Source organism: Sinocyclocheilus anshuiensis, unplaced genomic scaffold, assembly GCF_001515605.1.
Source record: "Sinocyclocheilus anshuiensis isolate Anshui unplaced genomic scaffold, SAMN03320099.WGS_v1.1 scaffold49, whole genome shotgun sequence".
NCBI lineage: Eukaryota > Metazoa > Chordata > Actinopteri > Cypriniformes > Cyprinidae > Sinocyclocheilus > Sinocyclocheilus anshuiensis.
Window position 1 is genome coordinate 1,671,574 of NW_015539863.1, and position 25,659 is coordinate 1,697,232.

Genomic DNA, 25,659 nt, shown 5'->3' on the forward strand with positions numbered 1-25,659 from the left:
TCAAATGTCAACATTGGCTACCAGAAATCACTTACCCCAACTTTAAAGCGGCACTGCGCAGACCGATCGGTGCATGACATCAAAGTACCCATTCATCGATCGGTCTGCGCAGTGCCACTTTAAGTCGAATACACCTATAGTTTGGGGTGTTCGGTAAGTTCCGTCACGAAATATACATCATTTAACCCGAAAAATCAGGTTGTGAAAGTATGGCTATGCCTAGTTTCGGTATCTTTAGGTTCACTTCAAAAATGCCAGTGTGAACGCTAAGTGGACTAGGACCAAATATATCATTTTCTTTTTTGGTCCGGACCAAACAAACGAAGAGAACCGAACTACAAGTGTGAATGCACCCTTAAAATAAGTATCTTCACAGTACATTTTGTTCATGTTCTTCAGGACTAAAGAACAAAACTTTAATCTCACAACAAACGGCTGTTTTATATAAAGCACAGATGTTTTTCAAGCTGCATGTTACACTTATTTTTATGTCAGGTGCACCTGGTTTGCCTGGATCTAAAGGAGACAGAGGATTCCCGGGAGTGCCAGGGCTCATGGGCCCACCTGTGAGTGCTTCCTCACACATTCTGGATAACTCACTTTTTGTATAAAGTGACAGATGATTCAGAGTGATTAAGAAACACATAAGTACTTAACACTTCTACACTTTAGGGAATACCGGGCCCTCAGGGTCTCCCTGGAGTCCCTGGAGAGAAGGGCGACCCAGGCGATGCACTCTCTGTTCCGGGTGTGAAAGGAGAAAAGGGAGACACAGGCTTTCCTGGCACTTCAGGTCTGCCGGGACTCGACGGAAGACCTGGTCGTGATGGAGTTCCCGGTCCCCCAGGCCTCAGAGGACCACCTGTGAGTGTTTGTTCACTTTTCATTAAAAGTACAACTTCTGGGTATTTTATACAGTTAAATACATTGATATATAATAATACACAGATATAATAATACCAGGCAGGCCAGGCAATAATAATTGATGATGAAAATAATAATTCTCAGACTACTAAATTGCCATTTGAACTTAGTCAACCTTTGAAGAACATTTTCAACCTCTATTTAACCCTCAGAATTAAAAATTATTCTTTTTTTATTGCTCTGCATTTAAGAGTTCTATGTAAACTCACTTTTTGTGTTTATTACAAGAAACCAAGGCTTTGCATGACTTTAATAACAGGTTCACAAAACAATTTGCAGTGAAATAAGCCATTTTTCTTACAGGGTTCGGCATTAGTGAAAGGCTCACAAGGTCCATCAGGTGACCCTGGCTTGCCAGGACCTCCAGGAGACAGGGGTCTGCCGGGTCCCCCGGGATTTGGTCCTCAGGGACCTCTTGGAGAGAAAGGTATCCAGGGTGTTTCAGGAAGATCAGGGGCCCCTGGAGCACCAGGTAAAAAGCAATCTTTTTGTCTTGTTTTTAAGTTCAAATTATTTTAAGGCTGTCAGTCAATTCAAAATGTGAATCATATGAATTACACATATGCTATTTTTGCACTAATCAAGGTAAATATGTGTACATTCCTGTTGCAGCTGACTACTTTAACTTGTAGCTTGGCATGTCTCAGTGTAGCAGTGATCTTACAATGGGCATTACATCATCTCAATGTTTGTCTGAATGGGTAGGTCAGAAAGGTGAACCTGGGTTGGCAGTGTCAGATAAAGGTGAACGTGGACCCCCAGGACGTGATGGAGATCCAGGTTTGCCAGGAAGTCCAGGTAACGAAAAAACAACCAACTATAGTTGTCAGCATACATTTAGTTGTCTTAAATGCATATGGAGCAGGTGGGGAATTCAGAGTTCAACAGAGACTGGTTCTATATCTGTACAGGTAATCCAGGCCTACCAGGACAACCTGGGTTCCCTGGCTTACCTGGACCCAAAGGAGATCCTGGTCTTCCTGGTATTGGTTTGCCAGGACCCCCTGGTTCTAACGGTACAATGTTTTCCTGCAATTGAAACACTAATATAATGTAGATTGTCTGCTGCTATGTGTTTTCCAATTCACTAAAAATAGTTTAAAGGATAAAATGAGCATTATTCATTGAAAAAAGTCAGATTTGGCCAAATACATGCCAGTTAATTTCTCTAGAAACATGTATTGTGCCACATAGTCATTTTTATAACTTGGGTAGTGAGAAACAGTTTTGTCCATATGTCTAACAGTGTTGCCCATATTCTTCAGGATATCCTGGTATTGCTGGTTCCCCTGGTGGACCTGGTATTCCTGGACGACCAGGTTTGGACGGACTGCCTGGTCAGCCTGGATTACCTGGACCCAAAGTATGAAACATTTAATCTAAACAATACAATATTAATTTATAAACTTCATCTATACATGAGTATTTTACCATCAGGTGATAACCGAATATTTGAATCATCAGTTTCTGAATCATTCTATTGCACATTAACAAAATACTATATACACTTTCATTTTTTCATTGTTTTATATCACATTTGAATAAGCGAAAAGACCGAATAATATGTACCGAACAATGACGTGACGTGATCAAATAGAGGCAGGCACTAATGCAGCAAACATGTTTGCAGTGTGAAAGTATTTAAAACTGTCCGAGTAAGACGCAAAAATCATTTCAAGCACAAATCACCAACAGCGAGAGACTGCTTAGTGCTGCATCTCATGTCTCCGATGAGAAGAGGAAGGGGTGGTTGTTACTGGTTACTGTATGATGATTGAAATTGCGAAATGGCCTTAAACAATTAGTAAATAAACTGCAGAATGATGTTTTCTACACGCATGGATTGCATGTACTCAAACAGCGCTGCACAAGCTCGCGGCGCCAGGGTTCAAAGTCCAAAGCGCGAGGCAAATCTGCGCTGAAACACAATGTTACTCATCAGTTGCTCAGTAACATTTTTATGAATTTTTTAAAGCCATGTAACAATGTGATACCTGCGACAAACATCTTCCCAAATTCTTAATGAGAATCATTTATAAATCTGTTGTCAACAAAAAGAAACACTGAGATCTTCCTGCGGGTTTCTGCCAAAATAAAAGCTGAGAAAAAGCAACAACTCCATCAACATTCATAAATGTTAGTATTGTAATTTTACTGTTGTTCTGTAGAATAAAATAAAAAAGACAATAATAATGAAAATGATAATTACCATACAACAGCTCTATTAATACTTTATTTATTATAACATTCACACATAGTGTTCAAATTGGGATCTGTAATATATTCTAATGTTTTAAAAGAAGTCTCTTCTGCTCAGCAAAGCTGCATTTATTTGTACAGTAAAAAAATACATGCCTGATTCAAGTCTCAAAAATGGCCAAAAAATATTATTTTACTAACTTATTAATTTTAAATTAAATTGTGCTTTGTTGGTGTAATGTCTGCTAGGATGTTAAACAATGTTTAGTGTTAAGTACAGGTGCATTTCAATAAATTAGAATGTCATGGAAAAGTTCATTTATTTCAGTAATTCAACTCAAATTGTGAAACTCGTGTATTAAATAAATCACGAGTTTCACAATTTGAGTTGATTACTGAAATAAATGAAGTTTTCAACAACATTCTAATTTATTGAGATGCACCTGTAAATATTTTTAAATTGTTGTTTTGTAATTGATTTTTTTATTTGAAAAGCAGGACAAAACAGTAAAAAGCACATTTTGGCTATTTAATTTATGCAATGGTGAAAAAAATGGCAAAATACATGGGGGGAAAAATGCCAAAACCCGTGTTCGGTATTCGGCCTTCGGCCCAGTGTTTCATTTTATTTGGCTTTGGCTTCGGGTAAGTATTTTCATTTCGGTGCAACCCTACTTTCATTCAAAATTTTGGGGTCAGTAGGATTTTTAAAAAATAAATTAATGCTGAATTTTATTCAGCATGGATGCATTAATTTGATCAAAGGTGATCGTAAAAACATCTGTGTTAAAATATTTCTATTTCAAATAAATGCTGTTCTTTTTAAATATATGAATTAATCAAATAATTCTGAAAAAATGTAATGTCAAATGTAAAAAAAAAAGTCAAAAATATCAAATATCATGTCAAAGGTTTCTGAAGGATCATGTGATGCTACTATAAATTAAGCTTTGCCATTGCAAGAATAAATTACTTTGAATATGAAACAGTTATTTTAATGCTGTTTCACAATATTACTATTTTACTCTATTTTTGACAAATAAATGCAGCCTTGGTTGAGCATATGAGACTTATTTCAAAATGTTAAAAAAGCTTACAGACTTAAAGTTTTGAACGGTAGAAAATATAGTTTTGGATTAATTCATTAATTCATTCATTTGACATTTTAATCAGTTGATGACTGAATAATGAAAGGAGTACAAGTGCAAACTGAAATTTGCAGGAAGAAATGAAGCTGCTATGTGCATCTGTTTTACTTTTTTATGCTTGAATTATGAATTATGGGCAATATAGTGTTTACTGGTTGTATACAATAACTTGGAGTGCATTATGGTTATAAATAAGTGGACTGTATTAGGAATTAATAGCTTTAAGCTTAAAGTGCTCAAATGAGTGTCTTTGTCCCCAAAGGGAGAGCCTGGTTTTGGTCTACCTGGACCTTTAGGCCCTACAGGATTACCAGGCAGTAAAGGTGCTCCCGGTTCTAAAGGTGATCCTGGTTTCCCTGGAAGCCCTGGTGCACCAGGTCGTCCAGGTCTTGTCGGTGCTTCTGGATCTAAAGGTAGAGATTAAATAGTAATGTTGGACTGTAAACAAATTAGATGCCTTTACATTTTTCTAACATGATTTTTTTTTTTTATTATTTGCAAATGATCTTTGCATTTTCATTTTGCTCTTAGGTGATCCTGGTTTTCCTGGTGGTCCTGGTTCTCGTGGCCCCCCAGGGCCCCCTGCCTTTGGCCTTCAGGGCCCCCCTGGTCCTCCTGGAGCTCCTGGCTCTATGGGGTCTACTGGTATGTCTGCAGTTTTTTTTATTAAAAATGTGTCCAAATATAAACGGAGAAGCTCTTCCTGTGGACTATTCAAGCATTTAATGAACTGTGAGACCAGAACAAATCTTGAATTAGAGATATTCTTTGTCTAATAAAACATTATTTTGAGGATTATAAACCTTATGCATGTAAAACTTGCCAATATCTTCTTGGAAGTATAAAAAAATGTGCGTTCGATAAAGTGTATCTCGTAAACTTTATCAAACACTGATGTTAGGACCACTATTATGGTTCTTAGTAAAACAACTCTGTAGTGTTTTACTATATCAAACCATTGTCGTCTTCTCTTCATCAGGAGTCCCTGGTGTGAATGGAGAGAAAGGAGACCGTGGCCACCCAGGTTCGAGTTTTCCAGGGTTGCAAGGTGACAGAGGAAGCCCTGGACTTCCTGGGCCTCCTGGTTCTGCTGGTCCACCTGGGGGTCCAGGACTACCTGGTCAAGATGGCCTATCAGGACTGCCCGGTAATATGATGAGAACAATATCCCCTGATGTTATCACATTTTACTGTATTTATTTAATATATACAATGTATGTTTTGTTTCTTTATGGTCTTTCTCTACTAATCCTATATCATTATTACAGGGCCTAAGGGAGACATTGGTGGGATGGGTGCTCCAGGACCTGCAGGTGCCCCTGGCAACCCTGGCAGACAAGGCTTTTCAGGACCAAAAGGTCTGATACCATTTTTGGCTTTAGCTCAAATTTCTGAAACAATTTCATAAAGTCCCTTGTAGAGTGAAATATTATTGTGCTCTGTGCCCCGGCAGGAGATGACGGTGTCCCAGGACGACCAGGAAGCTCAGGTTTCCCAGGATCAAAGGGAGACAAAGGTGACCCAGGCATTCCAGGCCCACCTGGCCTAGGCCCACCTACAGGTCTACTTAAGGGACATAAAGGAGAACCCGGATCTCCAGGTGAGCTGCTAACTTCATGTAGAATGACTTAATTTCTGAACTTATATGTTTTGTTTTCTTTGTATGTATGGATTACTTGGGTTGTTACCAACATCTGGTGAAAATGTCATGTCAACAGCACCTTTAGAAATATATTTACTGGGAAAAATGGTGACGTGTTCAATACTTATTTTACCCGCTGTATATATACATATATATATGTGTGTGTGTGTGTGTGTGTGTGTGTATGTTAGGAGGTTCACAAATAAATAGAATGGGATTTGAACACAAATATGTTATGTCACAAACGCAACTATGCCTGGCATTCATTTGTGAATTCACTGCACTCATGGATTTTAAAACATGTCTACCATCAAGACACACAAATCCACATTTCGCTGGCCAATCGTAGCATGTTCTTGCTGCAACCAGTCACATTTTGCTTTACAGTCAAATCTAAACCCATATACTAGTGGTCACCAATATAGATTTTTTGATTGTCCGATGGCCAATATAAAGTAAAAACATATGATACTGCACAATTTAAAGAAATAACCTAAAAACCTGCTATTAAATTTATATTTGTTTAACATAATTTTTTAGTCAAATAATTACAAATTATTTGAAAATTAGTACATTTTTGATTTACTAAAATCTGTGAAATAAATATATGCTTTAGATAGCAACTAAATGGTATTATGGTATTTTCAAAAATAAAGAAATAAACAATGTAACCAACAGTTTACTCAGTAATCCAAAACGTCTGTGTGCACTGGGGGTTATATTTTCTCAAATAAAGACCATTTAATGCCCAAAAAAGTCCCATTTATGACAGTTATTGACCGAACAGAAAAACGTATTAGCCAATGTCGATAATGAAAAAATGCCCAGTGTCAGCTGGTGTATCAGCCTTGGCGAAATGTTGGTCAACCACTACTTTCTTCATAATTACCTTTTCTCATACCTTTTCTTTGTGATTGGTGCATGAGTGGGACCATCTCTTATTTAAAGAAAACTGGGTCCCTCCTTGACGTGTGTTTTTTCCAAATTCAGAATGAAAAGAATGGATCCTTTTAATCCCCTCATATATTTTGGTCACTCCACGATTCTCTTTATTTGTTTTGTAGGTTTTAGCGGACCACCAGGAGCAAAGGGTATTCCCGGTATCCCTGGAGATCCTGGTCTCCCTGGGCAAGATGGAAGGCCAGGTCTACTGGGACCTCCAGGTAAAGCAGACAAGTGCACATATTTGAGCCATAAAAAAAAGCATCTTCAATCAACTAGTCTACTGTATGTGCATATGTACTATTCAATGGGTTTTGGTTGACAAGTTTAATGGATTTTTTTTATGGGTCATGTCTAGGCCTCAAAGGTGATCCTGGTATTCCAGGAACTCCAGGGTCTCCAGGAGCCCAAGGACTGAAGGGTAGGATGGGGGAGATGGGATTACCAGGTCAGCTCTTCATTCTCGTACAACTCAAAACCATTGACCGTTGTTTCTGAGGCTTTGAAATCTTAAAGCTAGACTGAGACAATCTGTTTTGTTATAGGAGTTCCTGGAGTGAAAGGAAACTACGGCCAAACAGGCCGATCTGGCCAGCCTGGTTCCCCAGGAACACCAGGGTTCCCGGGACCCAAAGGTGATCCTGGCTCACCAGGATTTGGATTACCGGGAACTCCTGGGCCACAGGTAAAAACATCATGTTTTCTGCTTAAACATTGAGAATATTTACTTTAATATTTAATCCTATTAAATTCCCAGGGTGAACCAGGCCCTCCAGGATTTCCTGGAACCCCTGGTCTGAAAGGCCAGCCTGGCCTTTCAGGATCTTCAGGCTTGCCTGGTAGCCCTGGACCAAAGGGTGATCCAGGACTCCCAGGATTCCAAGGTGCACCTGGCATTACTGGCCCTAAAGGTTTGGATGGTGCTCCAGGCACTTCTGGTCCTAGTGGAGCATCTGGTAGGCCAGGAGATCCTGGACGACCTGGATTAACTGGCCTCCCTGGTGATAAAGGTCTTGCTGGACGTGATGGTATTCCAGGACCTCCGGGACAAAAGGGTGAACCAGGTTAGTCTGAATCCAAAAGAAATCAAAAATGCATTGGATGTGCTCAATGTAGTATATGTATCTAGAATCATTTGTTTTTAACTTTTTACCTAGGCACTCCAGGCCTTGGTGGCCCAGGCCCACCCGGTTTCCCCGGTTCACCAGGTAAAGTACTGAATGATATTTTCATGTATCTTCATTTTTACACCAGAGAACTTGTAACAAATTCCTCATCATAATTTTCATAACAAATTTACAATAATTGGCTGTTTTTATAGGGACTAAAGGAGACCCCGGTTTTCCGGGTCCTGCCGGTAGTCCTGGATTTCCTGGTCCAAAGGGGGATGCAGGATTTCCTGGGTTGCCTGGCCCAGTTGGTTCTGGAGGACCACCTGGGCCTCCAGGCCTGCCTGTGCAAGGACCTAAAGGTTTCCAAGGCCCACCTGGTGCCCCCGGAAGAGCTGGTAAGTTAAGCATCTTATCCTTTTGGCCAGCTCTGCCCTCTGGGTTTCAAGCCGACATTTGCCTTTATTTTGGTTTAATTTTAATAAAGAGTAGCCTGGAGTAGAATGTCTAAAAAAGAACAAACTCTTAAAATAGAATAAGTTTTTTATCCAAAATAAGTATCCAAAGAATTGTTTTAAGCAGAACTTCTAAATTGGCCAACGAAAACACAATTTTGTAATCCCTTCAAATACTGGCTTCACCACATACTTCTAATATTTAATACTGTGCTTTACCACAGTGTTTGTTGTTTTTCTTATGTATGCCTACACCCAACAGAAGCAAAACAAATTGTCTGGTAATTCACACAACTTACACACTGTTTAGTTTAAAAAGGAACTGAATGTATTAACAACATTAATTTTTATCTGCTGTCAGCCCCAGTACTAAGTCATAAATCTGTTTTAGAAATTCAACAAAAAAGTCAGCTACAAGTACTCCTGTTTGGGAATCACTTCATCAGCACATGTAATATTATGATTGTGAACCAGAGGGCATACTGGCTTTGTTTTTGTTGGTTTGGCTGATTTGCATGGAATATTGCACAAGCAGTCATGATTATGCCATATCCATGTCCAATGAGCACAAATACACTCACTCTTTAGATGACAGAGCACAAGACACACTGTTTGCATTACCTTCACTGCAAGTGATCTTCTGTTCTCATCACTCCCTTCCTTTATTGTGTACCGGTTTGTCATGTGTTAGAGAGAAGTGAAGGATGTGCATGCATGAAGAGGTTTTGTGCAGTCATTGTTTCACAGTTGCCCAGTCAGGGCTTTATGAGTATTACACACATTCACTTACACTATCCAAGGTTAGCTGTTCACCCATCCATTCATCTATCATCATTCACTCTTGTGTGTCTTCACTTCCACCCGTCCCTTTTACTCAGCAGTAAAAGCTGCAGTGTTATCCACAGGACACTGTCTATGTCTGTCTGTCACCAAATGAAACGAGGGTGCATCTGGCATTTTTGCATGGGAAATGTGCTGATTTGTAAGAAATGAAAAGCCATTGCAAGACTATCTAAAATGGGCTCCACCTTGGAAAAAAGAGCTAAAACATTAATGAATTCTGCTGCACTTCATATAAAATAGATATAAAGCTTTTGAATTTGGTGAAGAAGGAGACCATTTTGGCTAGTGTCTGTTGGGCTTATTTTTACCCAGGCATGTTCTGGGTATCATATGCATTTTCTGTTTTACTTCACTTTTCGTGAGAATGGCTCTGCTCCTCCTGATGACATTGGATCTTTGCAGGCTCGGCAGGTCAGCTTCTTCATGTTATAGAGCTGATTTTTATACTACAATGCGTAACTGTATTAGAATTAATTTTAATTTAATCTACCTATTAATGATTTGTGATTCATCTATATTATGTGTCTACACATGTAGCTCTACTTTGGTTGTACAAGTATATACAAAATAATATAAAAAGTAGTATTACCACATTGTAAGTGTGTAGTGTAAGTGTAGATAACCATATCCTGTTAATATTAGAGTAGATTATCAGATTTTGCACATGCACAAGGATATTACTATGTAGGAATTTGCCTATAGTATGATTATGAATGTCTCATGTAAATGTCTCAACCCAACTGCAACAACTCAGTTAAGCCAGAATTCCAAGAGCAAGTATTTTTTTGAAGAGAATAGCAGAAAATAATGTGCATGTCTTGATTATATGGAATATCATGACTATACTATGTACAGCTATATTCAGTTATGTGTTGAACATGTGAACCTTTTTTTGCTAAGTTTGGCTTAACCAGAATAATGATGAGCATGTACACACTACCATTCAAAAGTTTGGTGTCTATAAGTCTTTTCCTCGCCAAAGCTATTTGAAAAACACAGCAGAACAGTAATATTGTGAATTAATTAATTTTGTGAAATTTCATATTTCTGTTTTCTATTATTATTTAAAAAAAAAAATGTTATGTAATGTATGGTTATGTAAATGCAATGTCAAATATGCTAATCTGTTTCTTCAGTAATGCATTCTGTAAAACAATTTGACAAAACGTATCTATTCTTCAACACATCACATTACTTGTGTTGCTGTGCTCTGTATTTAAAACTTTTACCTTGTTCTTTGCTTCTCCTCTTGTTGGACTTTTGGGAACCCGTTGACCTTTGACCCCTCTATAGGTCCTGCAGGTTAGACATCTTGGTTTGATACTCACCTGTGTCATGCTGTGCACTTCCATTTGTTATTAGATGATTTACCTCTGCATATGAGGTTGAGTGGGACTCATTCTTCATTTTTGATGTTTAACTTTCTTACCCCCATCCAATTATAGGAATATAGTTATGAGTGTTTAGTTGATCTCTCTTTGTGCCTTCTCCAAGAATATCCCAGAACCATTCAGCACACCACATACAACAATATACATGATAAACATGCACACAAATCCGGACATCAATGCTTGGTTAAATAATATTGACAATGATTTCATGTTGTAAGATAAATCCTGTTTGTTAATCAGGTACCATTGAAACAGGTAGAAACTGATTTCTTTTCTGTGAATGTGAAGGTTCTCCTGGCCCTGAGGGTCCCCGTGGACCTCCAGGTAGTGGAGGAGTAAAAGGTGAGAAGGGCATGCCTGGACTCCCTGGGATACCTGGTGCACCAGGACTGAAAGGAGATTACGGTCCCCCTGGCTTTTCGGTAAGCACTATAGATGTGGTTTAAAAAGAAAGTTAAGTTATTGTTAGCAAAGGCTTTCATACAATTTGCATTTGTAGAATCATTGTAGGCTGCATTTGGTTTATGTGGGTTTTCTGACACTTTGCTGAAAAGAGGGCAATATTTTGTTTTGTTAATGGCTCTCTGGAATATATGATTCTGACTGGTCAATTCTAACATACTCTGGTCAGATATTTCTTGATAATGACCGCTAAATGATATGATTGGCAACCAATTTCCTGCATAGTTGTTCTAGTATGTCTTTGGTATCTCTGCTGTCTCACGTGATAAAATTATTTCAAATAATATAAAGAGTTGTTCATTTATTTATAAATTTCCGTTTATAATATTAATTTAATCGGATAATGATGTTTGTTATTTGTTTTTTAAAAGGGTACTCCAGGAAATCCAGGACCTAGCGGCCTGAAAGGAGATACTGGACCTCAAGGTGTTCCTGGATTCCCAGGTCGGTTTTCTTTCTACAACCATTAAGGATTTGTTTACAAAAATAATACATGTCTGTAATCATTTATACACCCTAATGTTGTTGAGTCCCATTTGCTGTTATTTATTTCATGGAACACAAAAGGATATTTTTTTAATATTCTAAAAATGACATATGAAGCACAGTGACCGATTAGTTTCAAAATTACATTAAGAAAATGATCATTTGAATTTGTACTGTTTTTGATATATTTTCAATCAAATAAATTGATCATATGTATGATTCTTCATAATTCTTCTTTTGTGTTCCACACAAAAACATAACAGTGTACATGTACATGCGAATTTGCCATTGTACTATTTTATGGCTGATGTGTTTTAATTAATAGGCTAATAATGAACCACAAACTACGATCGTTTTTAAAAAAAGGGGAAATCCAAAGACCGTTTATTTGTTACAATGCAGGTGAAACATATTTTCCTTATTCATATTGTTAATAAAAGTTCAAAGTTTAATATAAGTAAATTTGTCATCATACTGTTTTATTGTATAGCCTTTTGTATTATTATTAATAATAATAATGAGCCACAAACTAAGCATTCGTTTGAAGTAAGGGGAAAATCCAAAAACCTTTTATTTATTTGTTACAACGCGGGTATGTCTTATTCGTTCTGTTGATAAAAGTTTTATGTTTAATATAAGCTACTTTGTCATTGTATTATTGCTGATGTTGTGTGTGGGATTTTTTTCCCATTAAGAGTAATACTGAATCAACCTTAAGCATTAATTTTGTTCCAAGAATATGAAAGATCTAACGTTAAATATCAAAATAAGCGCTGTAGAAGCGAGAATGCGAGATTGTTATTATTATTGGTTGCTGCTGAGGTAATAGACGCTCTCGGTCTTTCTCGGTTGTATCTTCGCAATGGCTGTAGAAATGGTCGTTAATTCTTGATTTGGGTCCGGCACAGACATGTTACAGGTAATTCATGTTTAACTGTTGCTTATTGTCACTGTAGGCTTAGGCTATTTTTTTCCATGAATTTTAATTAATATACAAATTAATACAATTAGTTTTATTTATTTTTTGTTACAACATTTTCATTTATTTATTTTTAACACCGCACCCCCAGCCCCCCATTTTTTCTTGGGCTACATGCCATGGGGGTGCTGCAGCACCCTCAGCACCCCTACTTCCTGCGGTAATGCACGAGCAACACGTATGTTAATTACTAAGGCAAAATTTCATGGTTATATAGTTTAGTAACTAATGTTCTGTTTCAGATATGGGGGATCACATTCTTCCTTTTTTACTTACTGGTCAAAATTAATAAGTGACAGGACTGTTTCTCTGTTATAGGACCTAAAGGACAGCCTGGCCTTCCTGGATCTAATGGCAACCCAGGAGAACGTGGTGACACTGGAACACCAGGTGAGTCATTTTAAAACCTGGATATTTTCCCCCTTACAATTCCAATGAAAATGCATCCTCTACTACTCCTCTCCCCTCTGTTGACTACAGGTTCTCCTGGTGAGCCAGGCTTTGCTCCAAACCCAATTATTTTGAAGGGGGAGCGTGGTCAATCTGGACCACCTGGTATTCCAGGCAGCAGAGGCCCAACAGGTCCCTTGGGATTGCAGGGTCTTCCAGGTTAGTGGATATATTTAGATTGTACACAGTACAGTTAAAAAAAATATTATAGCTGATACCTGATCTGGGCTGCGCTTCTCAAAAGCATTGTGAGCTAAGCTGATCGTAGAGACCATTGGTGCCATTGGTTATATGATCTACTTAGGTTTACGATGCTTTTGGGAAAAGCAGCCCTGGTCTTTTTCCTCGTCATGTCTGATTTCATTTCTACCTTTAGGTTCGCCTGGTGACCCCGGAGACCCAGGTCCAATGGGACCTCCAGGATTTACCGGCTCACCAGGAAGGAAGGGAGATACAGGACCAGCTGGACAACCAGGTAATGTTAAGGTCCAAGACGTGGCTTGGTGGGTAGACATGTTGCACAGGGCTTATCCAAATTCAAATCCAGCTTGGGTCATTTTCCAGTACTTGGTGCATCTCCACTGTCTTGTCCAATAAAGGCCAAAAGGCCTTTAAAGATTCAAGTTTTTAAAAAATGTAAAAATGTTATTCACCTAAAAATGAAAATTCTGTCATCATTTACTCACCCTCATGTCTTTCCAAACCCCTAAGACTATACAGATTTAATTTAGGCTGTTATTTACATATAAACACATACATAGAACGCGTTACAAGCGGTAAACGCTGAAGCTTATGTGTACGTCACGTGTGTCACACACTAGAACAAACCTCATGGTTCTCGTGCATTACACACATGCTCAAGCTTCCATGTTTACCATAAAAATTCTGTCATCATTTACTCACCCTCATGTCTTGCCAAACCCCTAAGACTATACAGATTTAATTTAGGCTATTATTTACATATAAACACATACATAGAACGCGTTACAAACGGTAAACGCTGAAGCTTATGTGACGTGTGTCACACACTAGAACAAACCTCATGGTTCTCGTGCATTACACACATGCTCAAGCTTCCATGTTTACCATATTTGATGTGCTCTATGTATTAGATGTAAATAAAAGCCTAAATTAAAGGGGTCATGAACTGCCTTTTTAATTATTTTGTACTGTTCTCTGAGGTCCCCTTATGATGTTATCAAGATTTTTACATCAAAAAACATAATTTAGAAATAATAAGCTATTTTCTGTCCTGTTTTGACTCCCCTCATCAGACCGCTCTGTTTGAATAGGCGTGATGGATTGTAGACTCGGAAGAAAATGCCCACTGCTATGATTGGCTAACACTTACGTATGTTTGACAGCCTACATCCTTCATAGATGGACGCTGCTGTGATTTAGGTCAAAAAATAAATGCTAAGTACATATCAAACAATCTGTAATAACAGACAAAGCAATAGTGACAAGGTAATAAAAACAGTTACGCACACTTGTGTGGTGCGACATTACTGTTGGATCCAATATTGACTATATTGCCTTATAGTCATTATATTATAATGCACAGCATTGTCTTTTATTTTCAATCATTCTGAAAATCCTGCATGGAATTGTGTCTTGTTTGTAAACGAATCCGTGGTAAAAAGAAGTGAACAAAGGACCAATTCCTTACTGGCGTGGTTTGGAACTTCATTAAAAATAAAGTTCATCCACTCTTTCCTTATGTTGGGATCAGAAGGAAGGCAATGCAAAGACTCTTTTACCACAACTTAGCACTGCACAGTGTCTTGCTGTATTCACAGCCATCATTATCATTTTGTTTCTGCATAGACCTGCATTCGCCTCTCGTTATTTACACTACATGCATGAAGCGGTGGGCGGGGCTAATCAGGCAGCGATGTAGAAGCAGGTGTTGATCTTCTTCTGCAGAGGCAGTGTTTAGCCACACTATTACATCATAGAGTGGCACATTACAAAAGCTGTCGTTCTGGCAGACTGGCTTCAATATAAGCTGATTTTAGATTAACGAGTATGTTTTGAGTTCTGAAACATACAGGATGTTTTATAGCACAATGACCGCTTATATGTCAAAAGATCAAGGGAATTTTGGTTTCTCAGTTCATGGCCCCTTTAAAGGGGTCATATGATGCGATTTCAAGTTTTCCTTTCTCTTTGGAGTGTTTGGAGATTGTGAATAGATAAGATCCCTGAAGTTGCAAAGACTAAAGTCTCAAAACCAAAGAGATATTCTTTATCAAAGTTAAGACTCTGCCACTGATCGTATCTCTTCAAAAGACTTGGATTAAACTGCTTGATTCATATGGATTCATTTTCCATTTATGATATGAGGGTGTGTAACAATACCTGACATTGTTGCTGATATGAAGGTGAGCAAATGATGACAGAATTTTCATTTTTGAGTGGACTATCCCTTTAAGGATCATCCTTAAAATTGGTGGCTCTATTACTCTTTTTTCAGATTTTTGGAAACAGCAGGAACAGGAAGCTTATAAGCAGTGCCTGAATCTTCCCCACTTCCATGTATCATCCTCACAATAACCATAACTTAATTATTTACAGGTTCGCGTGGTTACCCCGGCCCTCCTGGTCCAGAAGGGATTCAGGGCCCTCCAGGTATCGCAGGATCATCGTCTGCCGCACACGGTTTTCTGATCACGCGCCACAGTCAGACCACAGAGGTGCCATCGTGTCCTGGTGATACAAGACTCATCTATGATGGCTACTCTTTACTCTATGTGCAAGGCAACGAGAGGGCGCACGGACAGGACCTGGGTGAGTGTCCCCCAAAACACATAGAGCACACGCATGTAGTATTTTCTTTCTAACATCACATGTATCATGACTAATATGTTTTTTCTTCATTCAAATTAACATCAGGTACGGCTGGTAGTTGTCTACGTCGTTTCAGCACGATGCCTTTCATGTTCTGCAACATTAACAATGTCTGCAACTTCGCTTCCCGCAATGACTACTCCTATTGGCTGTCCACACCACAGCCCATGCCCATGAACATGGCGCCTATCACTGGAGAGAGCATCAAACCTTTCATCAGTCGGTAAAAGAAGGTCACTCTGACACAGATGATGAGTAGGAGTGGAATCTGTGGTTTGGCAAATTTACCTGAATCTATTGAATTATCTGAATCATTTTGTGTGTATGTGCAGGTGCTCTGTGTGCGAAACTCCAGCCATGGTGATTGCTATACACAGCCAGACCATTCAGGTGCCATCCTGCCCAGACTACTGGGCCGTGCTCTGGATCGGTTACTCCTTCATGATGGTATGCACCATATGCACTCTTGGGGGAATTTATTTAGAAAGAATTGAATATTAGTAATATTAGTAAACATTAATCTGCCAAATCAAAGTCTAACCTACATATAAGAAGCTTGTATCTAACTGTTGACCCAGTTAGAACTGAAGTTCTCAACCTTTTTGACTCCAAGGCCAAAGGCCCCCTATTGTCACAACAATATTTGAAGGCCCCATTGTAGGCTTTCTCTGGTACTTTCTACTGTAATGATGTGACAAATAATTCTTTTATTTACAGAAACTAGAAGTGTGCAAACATTAAAATAAGTAACTAAGATAATTAAGTTCTACGTGCTGAATGTTATTTTTAACCATTTTTTTTATTTATGATTTTCCAATCATTCCTGATTTACTGGATAAGGATTAAAGATAAGAATTTTTAAAACATAGTTTTACTTAAAACATTTTATTTAACTAAAACGTATAAATCGCCTATGGTGTATTAAGATTTTATTAATTGACATGATTTTTACAAGTCTGAAAGTCAAACTTTTAGAATGAGGTTACGTCTTGTATCCAGGTTTTTAAGACTGTGGGAATCCTGGTTATTTAAAGCTGCAGTCCGTAACTTTTTTTTTTTGTTAAAAATGATCCGAAATCAATATTTGAGCAAGTACATAACCAGCCAGTGTTCAAAACTATCACCTTACCTACTTTATTACATTATAATAATGTTTTCTAATTTGAGTACTGGTAGGAATTCGTGGGAAATTACGTCACGCCTCTAAACATAATGAAGTTGTCCCAGCTAGTATACTATATCACACGTGAGGATCCTGCAGATGGAGGATCGTTTATAGTCTTTTCTCACAGCAGCTGGAATAATTAAAGTTATCATTTTGATGGGGAATTGTAATCCAGAAAGGATTATGTGTTTATTAAACACATGTGACTGAAATTAAATTATACTCCAGTTTTAAATGTGCATCTGATTAATGTTACAGATGGGATTACACAAGATTTGTATTTTAAAGAGAACCAGTTCGAAGGAAGAATAATTTGCTTTTTGGGTTAATGGAATTTCTTAATATGAAATTCGAATGGAATGATAATTAGAGATTAGACTGTACAGAAATTGAAATCTACACGCTAATACACTATATACACATAGTCATGCAATACTGATGTTGTTAAGTATAACAATAATAATAATTTGCACGGTTTGATGTGATATGAGCTAATTTAGATTAAATCACCATTGGTAGCGCGATTTATTGTAATGCTTTTTTTCCTCAGTTGGTCAGAACAAACGTGGCAGACTTGTTACTTACTTATTCAGATGACAATATCCAGTGAAAATTCTTATTTGATGTAGATGGGACAAGATGTAGGCTAGAATCTGTGATTCCTAAGTACAGTATCCACACCGGTGTGGTGACTGATTGCCACACACACATACTCCTCAAAACAATAGATTCATCCGCGCTGGAGCCGCGCCCACTCACAACCCATGCAGGGAAGATAATTCCGCTAATAACTGCAATTGCTTTAAAACCGAGATGGCGACAAAGAGGCAAAACATATGGACTGCAGCTTTAAAGGAAAAAAAGTTGTTTGGGGGGGGGAAGAAATATCTTGATTTTGAGTTGTTTTGGCTTATTTTAAACATCGTTTCGTTGTTGTTATTTGATGTCATCTTAGGCCCTCTAGTGAGTCCCGGCTTCCTGATTCAGAAACACTGCATTAAGACCATTGTGATAAAATAAATGTACTTCTTGAGATTCATAAAGAATAACAACAACAACAAAACATTTTGAAAACAAATAATTTTTGGTTTTAAGGTGTCTTTGTTACACATTACATGTACTTACTATTATAATAACAATAAAGTATTCATAATTACATGCAAGTAACCCTAATCCTAACCATATAGTAAGTACATGTAGTTAATTAATATTACTCAGTACTTAAATGTATAATTACACTGCAACAAGGACACCTTAACTTAAAGTGTAACCAAATTTTTATACTGGTTTACATCACATTTTTAAACTCTTCAAGTCCGAGTTGAAATGTTGTTCAAATAAAAACAGCATGAATATAAAAGTTGCATTTTTAAAAACTGGCATATTTTTTAAAAGATCTACTACATCCTTGTTGGTTTTTGCCTCACATTCATTACTCATCTTGCTCTGTGTAACAGCACACCAGTGCAGGTGCTGAGGGCTCAGGTCAGGCTCTTGCCTCTCCCGGTTCCTGTCTGGAGGAGTTCCGCTCGTCTCCGTTCATCGAGTGCCACGGTCGAGGCACCTGCAATTATTACAGCAACTCGTACAGCTTCTGGCTGGCCACTGTGGATGTGAATGAAATGTTCAGGTAATATTTCATTCCAAACTATGACAGCTTCAAAAACAACAATTCTTCTTGGCAGCTTTCTTGAAAACTGCAAATGTCACACTGTTTTAAAATCAAACGATGTCTATCATCAGAGTCTTTTTTTCTCTCTGCCCAAACAGAAAGCCGCAGTCAGAGACACTGAAAGCTGGAAACTTGCAGACCCGTGTGAGCCGCTGTATTGTGTGTATGAAGAGGACGTAACGTAGTGACATTTTTGCAGTCTGTTGTTGTTGTTGAGGATCAGCCATCACTTACAACGACTGCGGCCATCATGCTGATTTCCAGTGAAGTTTCATTGGTGCAGTATCTTCACATTTAACTCTATGGTGCTACTGTGTGACACAGCAAAAGAAACTGAACAAAATCAATGAATTTATTAGTCTTTTTTATTTTAAAGAAGTACCTCAAAAGAAAAATGCAGATCCAGCAAGGTGCCATGGCAGTTGTGACAACAATGTGCATTAGAATTTTTTTTTTTTCTCTAGAGATTCTTTTCATGTAATATTTTCCTACAAGAATTTTTTAATGTTGGTACACAAATGGTACATTTTTGGGGAGAAGCACTCTCTCGCTTTTTTCTATTTTCTTTCGAGTGGAATTGTCTCCATGTTACCAAATCGGCACTTTAATGGGACTGCTTTTTTAAGGCTATCATTTTTCCCCAATCACTTTTTCTTCTTTATTAGTGGTACTAACACTGCTGTATCAGGACTTTTTTAGCATTGTGTCATTTATCTCTTTTTGTAAGTAATAAAATGTGTATATTGTGTAAAACACCTTTTTAGCGTAAAAACAAAACAGATCTTTTTAATTAATTTCTGGGTTCTTTGTCAGTATGCTCACCACTCACTCCTTTATTCACATATTAGTTCCACATTCTTTTACACTGACATTTGTACAAAGAACTTTCTTTAAATTAAACAGTATTTTATAAATTTATATATTAAAAAGAACATATATATCCAGAAACTTGATTTGGCTGAGATCGGACTCCTTTATTCACATATTAGTTCCACATTCTTTTACACTGACATTTGTACAAAGAACTTTCTTTAAATTAAACAGTATTTTATAAATTTATATATTAAAAAGAACATATATATCCAGAAACTTGATTTGGCTGTAGGAGGGGTTTTTTTTCATTCAGTAGTTGTTCTTCATAGCACATATGCGTAAATTGAATTGTTTTTACAGACCTCTCCTCTCTTCAGATTTCATTTAACCAGCAAGCACATTTCTGTGAAAATCCATCAAATACTAGTGTTATGAATTTGTAAACTTTTCAGTAGTTCTTATGTTATATTATGCCACAGTGTGGCCTGTCACTGCTTCAGATTAGATGAACCACTGTCTGTCAGCAAATGTGAACATAGACTACACTGTGGCATATTATATTACAGTTACATAATATATACATAGTTTTGTGTATGCACAGTTGTACACAGTACATACCTACAATTTGCTTATAGTGATGGTTCATCTAACCTAAAACAGTGAAGCTCTTTTCACATGTCATCATGGGTTGCAAAAATGTGTATTTCAAAATCCTTTCCCCCTTTTATGTCTAGTATCCAGAAAGTGTTATAAACTTAAATGACTGAAATAAAAGAAACAAACTTTGCCTGTGCATGGTGAACTTTTTTTAGAGTGAGATTCTGGATGTTTTGTTCTGGTTAGTTACGACAGTATTAGTGTGGTACATTACAACAGTGTTATTTTTCTTCGCAGTAAGTTTCTTCATCTAAAGCATCCAGTCTTGCTGCATGGAATCCAAAAATACAGTTTTATGGTGGTGGACCACTAAAGGGAGAACTGAGTTAGGACTGTAGAGCTGCACCAAACAGCTGTCTTTATCCTGTCAGACATCTATGCCAGTATATAGATATAGAGTGCAGCAAAACTGCAGATTTCCAGCCACTGTTTTGTTGTGTAGTAATACATGATGATTCAATCACAACATGATGGTAAGTGGATGTAAAATCCATTCAAATAAATCTGGTTTGTGTTGTATTTTTCCTGTTAGTGTATCACTCTCCTTCCCTCCTTCCTGCTCTTTCTGATTCTAACAATGTGCTTGTTATCCTGTGGTATATTGGTTAATGACTAAGCTTTGAGTTTAGGAGAGGTTATTAGGACCTAAATAGTCCATATAAGATCCAGTTGACAAACTGAGTGTTGATATTTGGCAAGAGCTAAGCTCTCAATAGGATCAGTGAGCAGATGACAATGACCCCATTGCCATTGGGATAATGGTATTTGTTCCAGCCAACAACAAGCCCAAGGCGCAACGACCAAGCTCTTTACAAAAATTACTTAAGTGGTCTTATTCCTAGAAGGAACCAAAACAAGGGTCAACATTGGTTCTGAATGAATAAAGCTTGATCCGAAAGTTCATTGTTCACTATTTGTGCAACTGAATCGTTCAGTCAGGCTCTGAATGAGTCGGGCTATTATGAAAAGATTTTTTTTCTTTGTTTTTAGCATTCATGGACGATAATAGACAGATGGCAACTTTTATAGACATATACTAATGGTTAACTGTCATAAATATGTATCCAAAATATATAGTAGGCATATACAACCTGCATATTCATACCTTAAGTTAAGCCGTTCAAGTTGAAGATAACCATACAATCTGATTTTGGATTAACTTTGACTTTGGATTAAGTTTGCGTCTATGGAATGGTTCAAGGAATGAGACACGTCAAATCTGTATTTCCAGGTAGTTTGCCCCTTAGGGGTATATCGGATGACATGCATGATTTAGGGAATAACCTTTTGCTTAATGAGCTTTAAAAAGGAATCGCTGCTTATGTCTGTTTTGAAACATGAGCACCTAGTGGCAAGTACTACATCTCCTGAGAGCTGGAATTTGGCGTAAACGTTCACATGTTGCCCCTGAGCTCATGATCCACATGCAACCTAAGCCCTAATAGAACCTTCATTTGTGCACATACTGTACAAGCTACTGAAATCAAATGAGCTGCAGGGAGAAACCTCAGCTCCTAATGATGCAGAAACGTCTATCAGAGGAGGATTCCCCGTCTTCGCTCTGCAGTGGTGCAGCCAAGATTTTAGCAAGGGTTGTTAGAAGTGCATTGGGAAATCACACTGACTCACTCTTCTAAAACCGATCTGTCGTTCAAATGAAATTAAGCGATGTTACACAAGCACCTGTGCTGTTGCTAATATCAGCACTGGTACAAGGTACAAGGTTGCAGAAGTTCATTTTGAGTAACATATACATTCTTACATACATGCATACACACACACACACACACACACACATTCAAGTTACAGTTATATAATGAATATGGGCTTAAAGTGCACACGATCTCTCCATGCAGGTGAAACAGACAATTGTTAGGCTTCAAAAACAAAACAAATGCCCATCAGAGAGAGCAGGAACATTCAGAGTGACCAAATCAACAGTTTGGTACATTCTGAGAAAAAAAGAAAGCATTAGTGAGCTCAGCAACATAAAAACGCCTGGGCGTCCACGGAGGACAACAGTGGTGGATGATCGGAGAATCCTCTCCATGGTAAAGAAAAACCCTTTCACAACATCCAGCCAAGAGAAGAACACTCTCCAGGAGGAAGGTGTGTCACAGTCAATCAAGAGAAGACTTCACAAGATCAAATACAGAGGGTTCACCACAAGGTGCAAACAAGGCCATATTAGACTTTGCCAAAAAACATCTAAAAAAAAAAAAGCCACACCTCTGCAAAAGCATTCTTTGGACGGCTGAAATTAAGATCAACCTGTACCAGAATGACGGGAAGAAAAAAGTATGGAGAAGGCTTGGAACAGCTCATGATCCAAAGCATACAACATCATCTGTGAAACACCATTGTGATGGCATGAGCATGCATGGCTTCCAGTGGCACTGGGTTACTGCTGCTTCTGTCTTCTGTTCAATCTCCTGATTTCAACCCAATTGAACATGCATTTCACTTGCTGAAGACAAAACTAAAGGCAGAAAGACCCACAAACAAACAACAACTGACGTCAGCTGCAGTAAAGGCCTGGCAAAGCATCACAAAAGAAGAAACCCAGTCTTTGGTGATGTCCACGAGTTCCAGAATGAAGGCAGGCCATTGCCTGCAAAGGATTCTCAACAAAATATTAAAAATGAACATTTAATTTATGATTATATTTATTTGTCCAATTACATTTGAGCCCCTGAAAATGGGGGAACTGTGTATAAAAATGGTTGTAATTCCTAAGCATTTTATATTTTTGTTCAGCCCCTTGAATTAAAGCTTAAAGTCTGCATTTCAATTTCATCTTGATTGTTTTATTTTTAATTCTGTTCTGGCATACAGAGCCGAAATTATGAAAATTGAAAATTGTGTCAATTATGAAAATTGTGTCAGTGTCCAAATATATATATATATATATATATACACACCTAACTGTGTGTGTGTGTGTGTGTGTGTGTGTGTGTATATATAATAGGGATTAACTTCCTATTTTCCTATTACCATTTGAAGAAATTGCCATTCAAGCTGAATTTAAAATGATGTTACAGTATCTTGATTAAGTAGCCTATCGACTAATAATTGACATCAAATTGATATCAAAGTATCCGCTGGGTTACAGTATCAGTTGAGTCACTTCATTGCCATTCACAACCCTTCTCCAGTAGCCTCATTCATGAATGCACTATTCAGAATCATGTCAGAAATACTAGGTCAACTGGGTACTTTTGCCTTCTGTTTTATGAATAGTCAACTCTGACATATTACTCACATACTATATCGTTATATTCGGATGCAGTCATGGTGGTTTGCTCCTCAATGACCCAGACAGCAGACAGTTTCGGCCCAGATCCGGCCCACATCTGCCCTGCATGGATTTCACATGGGCCAGATGTGGGCCGGATCTGGGCCAACACTATGTTGCTGTCTGGGGAGTCAGTGTTTTTGAACGAACTGATTGAGTCCATGATTCAGTGACTCACAATCACTTCTCGCCACCTGGATCTCCAGTCTGCCTGGACACTAAAACGGAAATTAAACATTTCCCTTTCTTTATATTCAGTTAGCCTTCAGCAAAGGATCTTACATCATGACATTAGGTTCAACTGTGATATTTGGACCTGACATTTCACATCAAATGATACCAATGTGTGCTGCTGCCAGTGAAGGTGCAAGGTGTCAGACACAGCATATAGGGGATTGATTCTGTACATTAGCGAGCAGTGCCAAAACGCTTATATTTAAATACTGAAAATCCAATTAAGGGCATCATTATAGAGGAACAACAACAGTTCATGACATGGTCACTGTGTGTAGAAGGACGGTATCACTCCCTAGATACATGTGAGTAGATCTCTGTAGTGGTTTGAGGCCCCTAAGGAGATAATAGTTTCCTGGTTTAAGTGTCTTACTACATGCTCACGGGCAAATAAGCTCTGAGATTCTGGGAAAGAAGTCGACCCCCCTGAAAAGTTCACTTGCAATGGTCAGTTATCCGCTTTGATTTCCCCAAGCTACTTACCGACACTGCTTACTGGCATGAGCGTGCTGGGGGAGGGTGGGGGGTTAGGGGTGTTATGGCGTGCACCCAGTGACGCATACATGTGTGTGCTTGTCTTTTTTTTATCAGATGTAGACTGAAGTCCATGAAGTTGAAAAACTTGCAAATCTTTGTGCAACAGTTACCGTTTTCACAATGGACTTTTATCTTTTAATAGTAGTATTGTCTTTCAGTTTATTTGTCAGTTTTTATGTCTGATCAGTTCCTATAACTGAACGGGTTTGGTTTTTAATATACATGTGCTCTGGTTTCTCTGCATTTTTAAATGTCATTTGGCCTGCTGGAAATATCACAGTATCGAATGTTGTGATTCAGAGGAAATTATACAGAAGTTATGTTGAACAGACTTGGCAATGGCAAGAAAACGCATGAACTCTTTGGTGTTTATTGTATATGCCATGCAATTCAACATGTTCTTCCATTATTTAATATCAGTGTTTGTGGTCTCTATCAGGGCTTCTCAACCAGGGGTCCAGAAACCACTGGAGGGCCTCAGCAAGCTTCCAAGGGGGCCACAGGATGGCTATATATCTTTACACTACCAGTCAAAAGTTTTTGAACAGCGAGATTTTTACCGTTTTTTAAAGAATTCTCTTCTGCTCACCAAGCCTGCATTTATTTGATCCAAACAGCAAAAGCAGTAATATTGTGAAATATTTTTACAATTTAAAATAACTGCTTTCTATTTGAATATATTTTAAAATGTAATTTATTCCTGTAATCAAAGCTAAATTTTCAGCATATGCAATAGCAGAGGAATATAGGGGAGCCTTCAAATATTGTGTTGGACAACAGAGGGCCTTTGAATCTTATATTATTGTCACCATGTTATAGTAAATCATTACAAACAATGGCAACGTCTCTGCTAGTAATCGTGCCAAATATGTCCATGTCATGTTTACACTGAAGCTGTAGTGAGAAAGAAGGGTCACTGGATGTTACTGCCCTGAATCTGTTTTCTGAAGCAAACGTCAAAGTTCAACAACGGTGGACATAAAAAGCAAGACATTAGACTGCTCTTATTCATCCACAGATATATAACGAAAACAAATGACAATGAAACATGTTACAGGAACTTTTTTATTGCAATAGCTTTATTGAACGCAAAAAAATAAAAGATAAATACAAACACTAAGCAATGCTCAAATGATTTGCCTGCCATCACTCACTTTTTCCCACCAGAGGAAAAAGGAAATGTCAATCAACTGCAGGAAAAAAAAAAAAAATCAAAGCATCAGTATGTACACAATCATAAATGTTTTTCCTGTTAATATTTCCTCTCAGACTTCATCTGAAGAACTGACCTCCACACCTGAACTTTGCTTTATGTCAAGCTCAGACTTCAAAAACAAGAGCGAACAGAACACAAGTGTACCAAAACATACTGAGGTGTGACAAAAACTGGCAAGAGGATGCACAAA

The 25,659-nt window shown here is 38.0% G+C and overlaps 1 protein-coding gene across 4 annotated transcripts in view; it reads left to right on the forward strand.

Annotated features, from left to right (window-relative positions):
* The window catches only part of LOC107684952 (collagen alpha-5(IV) chain-like), a 56,330-nt gene extending 36,680 nt beyond the window's left edge, over window positions 1–19,650 (forward strand). For 2 of the 4 annotated variants that reach the window (XM_016481343.1, XM_016481345.1), the window contains 28 exons: window positions 496–566; window positions 673–864; window positions 1,228–1,396; window positions 1,630–1,722; window positions 1,836–1,940; window positions 2,190–2,287; window positions 4,534–4,684; window positions 4,803–4,916; window positions 5,251–5,418; window positions 5,540–5,629; window positions 5,725–5,871; window positions 6,978–7,076; window positions 7,214–7,303; window positions 7,401–7,540; window positions 7,613–7,919; window positions 8,013–8,063; window positions 8,177–8,362; window positions 10,556–10,564; window positions 10,942–11,075; window positions 11,487–11,559; window positions 12,899–12,970; window positions 13,061–13,189; window positions 13,407–13,505; window positions 15,608–15,820; window positions 15,926–16,103; window positions 16,213–16,327; window positions 18,503–18,675; window positions 18,816–19,650. In XM_016481343.1, the coding sequence (XP_016336829.1) occupies window positions 496–566; window positions 673–864; window positions 1,228–1,396; window positions 1,630–1,722; window positions 1,836–1,940; window positions 2,190–2,287; window positions 4,534–4,684; window positions 4,803–4,916; window positions 5,251–5,418; window positions 5,540–5,629; window positions 5,725–5,871; window positions 6,978–7,076; window positions 7,214–7,303; window positions 7,401–7,540; window positions 7,613–7,919; window positions 8,013–8,063; window positions 8,177–8,362; window positions 10,556–10,564; window positions 10,942–11,075; window positions 11,487–11,559; window positions 12,899–12,970; window positions 13,061–13,189; window positions 13,407–13,505; window positions 15,608–15,820; window positions 15,926–16,103; window positions 16,213–16,327; window positions 18,503–18,675; window positions 18,816–18,897 (3,548 nt within the window). In that variant the 3' untranslated portion in view covers window positions 18,898–19,650. The remainder of the gene's footprint in view (window positions 1–495; window positions 567–672; window positions 865–1,227; window positions 1,397–1,629; window positions 1,723–1,835; window positions 1,941–2,189; window positions 2,288–4,533; window positions 4,685–4,802; window positions 4,917–5,250; window positions 5,419–5,539; window positions 5,630–5,724; window positions 5,872–6,977; window positions 7,077–7,213; window positions 7,304–7,400; window positions 7,541–7,612; window positions 7,920–8,012; window positions 8,064–8,176; window positions 8,363–10,555; window positions 10,565–10,941; window positions 11,076–11,486; window positions 11,560–12,898; window positions 12,971–13,060; window positions 13,190–13,406; window positions 13,506–15,607; window positions 15,821–15,925; window positions 16,104–16,212; window positions 16,328–18,502; window positions 18,676–18,815) is intronic. The other 2 variants (XM_016481344.1, XM_016481346.1) reach the window with 1 other exon arrangement.
* The last annotated feature ends 6,009 nt before the right edge of the window (window positions 19,651–25,659 follow it).